General features: G+C 37.0%; 1 protein-coding gene across 1 annotated transcript; it reads right to left on the reverse strand.

Annotated features, from left to right (window-relative positions):
• Window positions 1-314: 314 nt before the first annotated feature.
• LOC142543426 (uncharacterized) lies at window positions 315-1718 on the reverse strand. Its single transcript, XM_075650676.1, has one exon. The coding sequence runs from the start codon at window positions 1315-1317 to the stop codon at window positions 412-414; it is 906 nt and encodes a 301-aa protein (XP_075506791.1). The 5' UTR covers window positions 1318-1718; the 3' UTR covers window positions 315-411.

Raw genomic sequence — 1718 nt, forward strand, 5'->3', positions numbered from 1 at the left:
CAATGATTCTTGGTTTTTTCAAAAGTATGAGCAAAATAACTAGTTCAATTACTTGCTTTCTTTGGCTTTAGTTGAATATCCATTCCATAGAATAAACATCTAATAGAATTCAGATGATTCTTGAATGGTAGAAGTTGTAAGGTTGATGATTCTTGAACGATCGAAGTTCTAAGGACAATATCCATTCCATAGAATAAACATCTAATAGAATTCAGATGATTCTCGAATGATCGAAGTTCGAATGATCGAAGTTCTAAGGACGTTGATTGAAGTTTCCAACACTAATTATGACACCAGGCATTGCGAAGAATTACTATATGGAACAAAACCATATTCATTAATGAAACTCAATCAAACAACTCCATGGATATTAAAAAATATTGTCACTAATCAATGATGAATCATAATCTATTACTCAGTCTTCCAAGCATACAAGAAGAAAGAAAAGCCAAGACCTGGTACTTTAGAATCCATGAAACTGTCGGAGCAGCTCCGCGAAAATGCGGAGGAATTGGGGAAAGTTGGGCTACTCCACAACTTCTCTGCGGATAAACTTGTCTGAAACATGAACACTGCATTCCCTAAACTTGAACCGAATAGCCAATTGTGAACATCCCAATAGACTTCAACAGGGAGCCCATCCACCAATATTGAGTAATTTCCTCGAAATTTCCATTGGAGATGCTTCACCTGCATCACTGGTTTTGCATCAATACGAATCAGTAAACTAGGTTCGTCGTTCGTACTCGAATCACACTCAATTCTCAGGTCATGAATCTGTCCATTATCACAGAATTGTGCCTTGGTACCATATACCCTCTTTCCAGAAATATGCTCCCTCTTCGAGATGAACATTGCATTGCAAAAGGCACTAATAGCTCCAGTTTTCTTGAATGCTTCTTTCCTAAGATCCCCAATTACCAAAATCATTTCCCCCTTACAAACAACTGCGACATAATACCCCTCAAAAGGCTCAGGTCCAGGACCAAATTTCGCCGAAGAAAGATCCCAAAACACCTCAATTTTACTAGCATTCACTTCAAAACATTTGGATCCTTTTCTTTTTGAGAACAAAGAAGGTTTCACATCTACTTTACAGATACAACGATTTGATGCATCATCTAATTCAACACTAAGGCACTGACCCATAATGTTCTTGCTCCATATAATGCTGATTAAGCAAGACTTACCGAGTAATTTACACTTATACATGCAAGTAACAGAATTATGAGGACCTTTTCTCGCACCTAAGCCAGAAGAAGAAGCATCAGCAACCTGAACACCATTTTCTCCAAAACAAGATGGAAAGTCCCTCATCTCCGGTACATCCAAGAAAATCCAAGAATTTATACTTCTACGATCTTTTCTCGGGCTATATTGCAAGAAAATTCCGATCTTTACGCACCCTTTTGAACCTTAAGAAAATTACTACTAGAAAAAAAAAACCAATCTTTTAGAAGTAAAATCAAGAACCAATTTTTCCAAGTGCTGTACAATCACGCGGATCTATGTCTAGAAGCAAAAAAAGTTCAAAGTACTGGGTATGAAGAGTGTTTGATGAAAGGACAGGCGAAGTTGAAGATTAGGGTATATTTAGTGGGGGTGGAGGAAAAGAAGCGGACAATAATCACAGATGATTTTTTGTTCATTTGTTTACGAGATGCCAAACAAAAGGTATGAATTTTCATTTTCAAGTTTCCTTTTTAAACAGAGAAAAA

This window comes from Primulina tabacum, chromosome 4, assembly GCF_025594145.1.
Source record: "Primulina tabacum isolate GXHZ01 chromosome 4, ASM2559414v2, whole genome shotgun sequence".
In the NCBI taxonomy this organism is placed as follows: domain Eukaryota; kingdom Viridiplantae; phylum Streptophyta; class Magnoliopsida; order Lamiales; family Gesneriaceae; genus Primulina; species Primulina tabacum.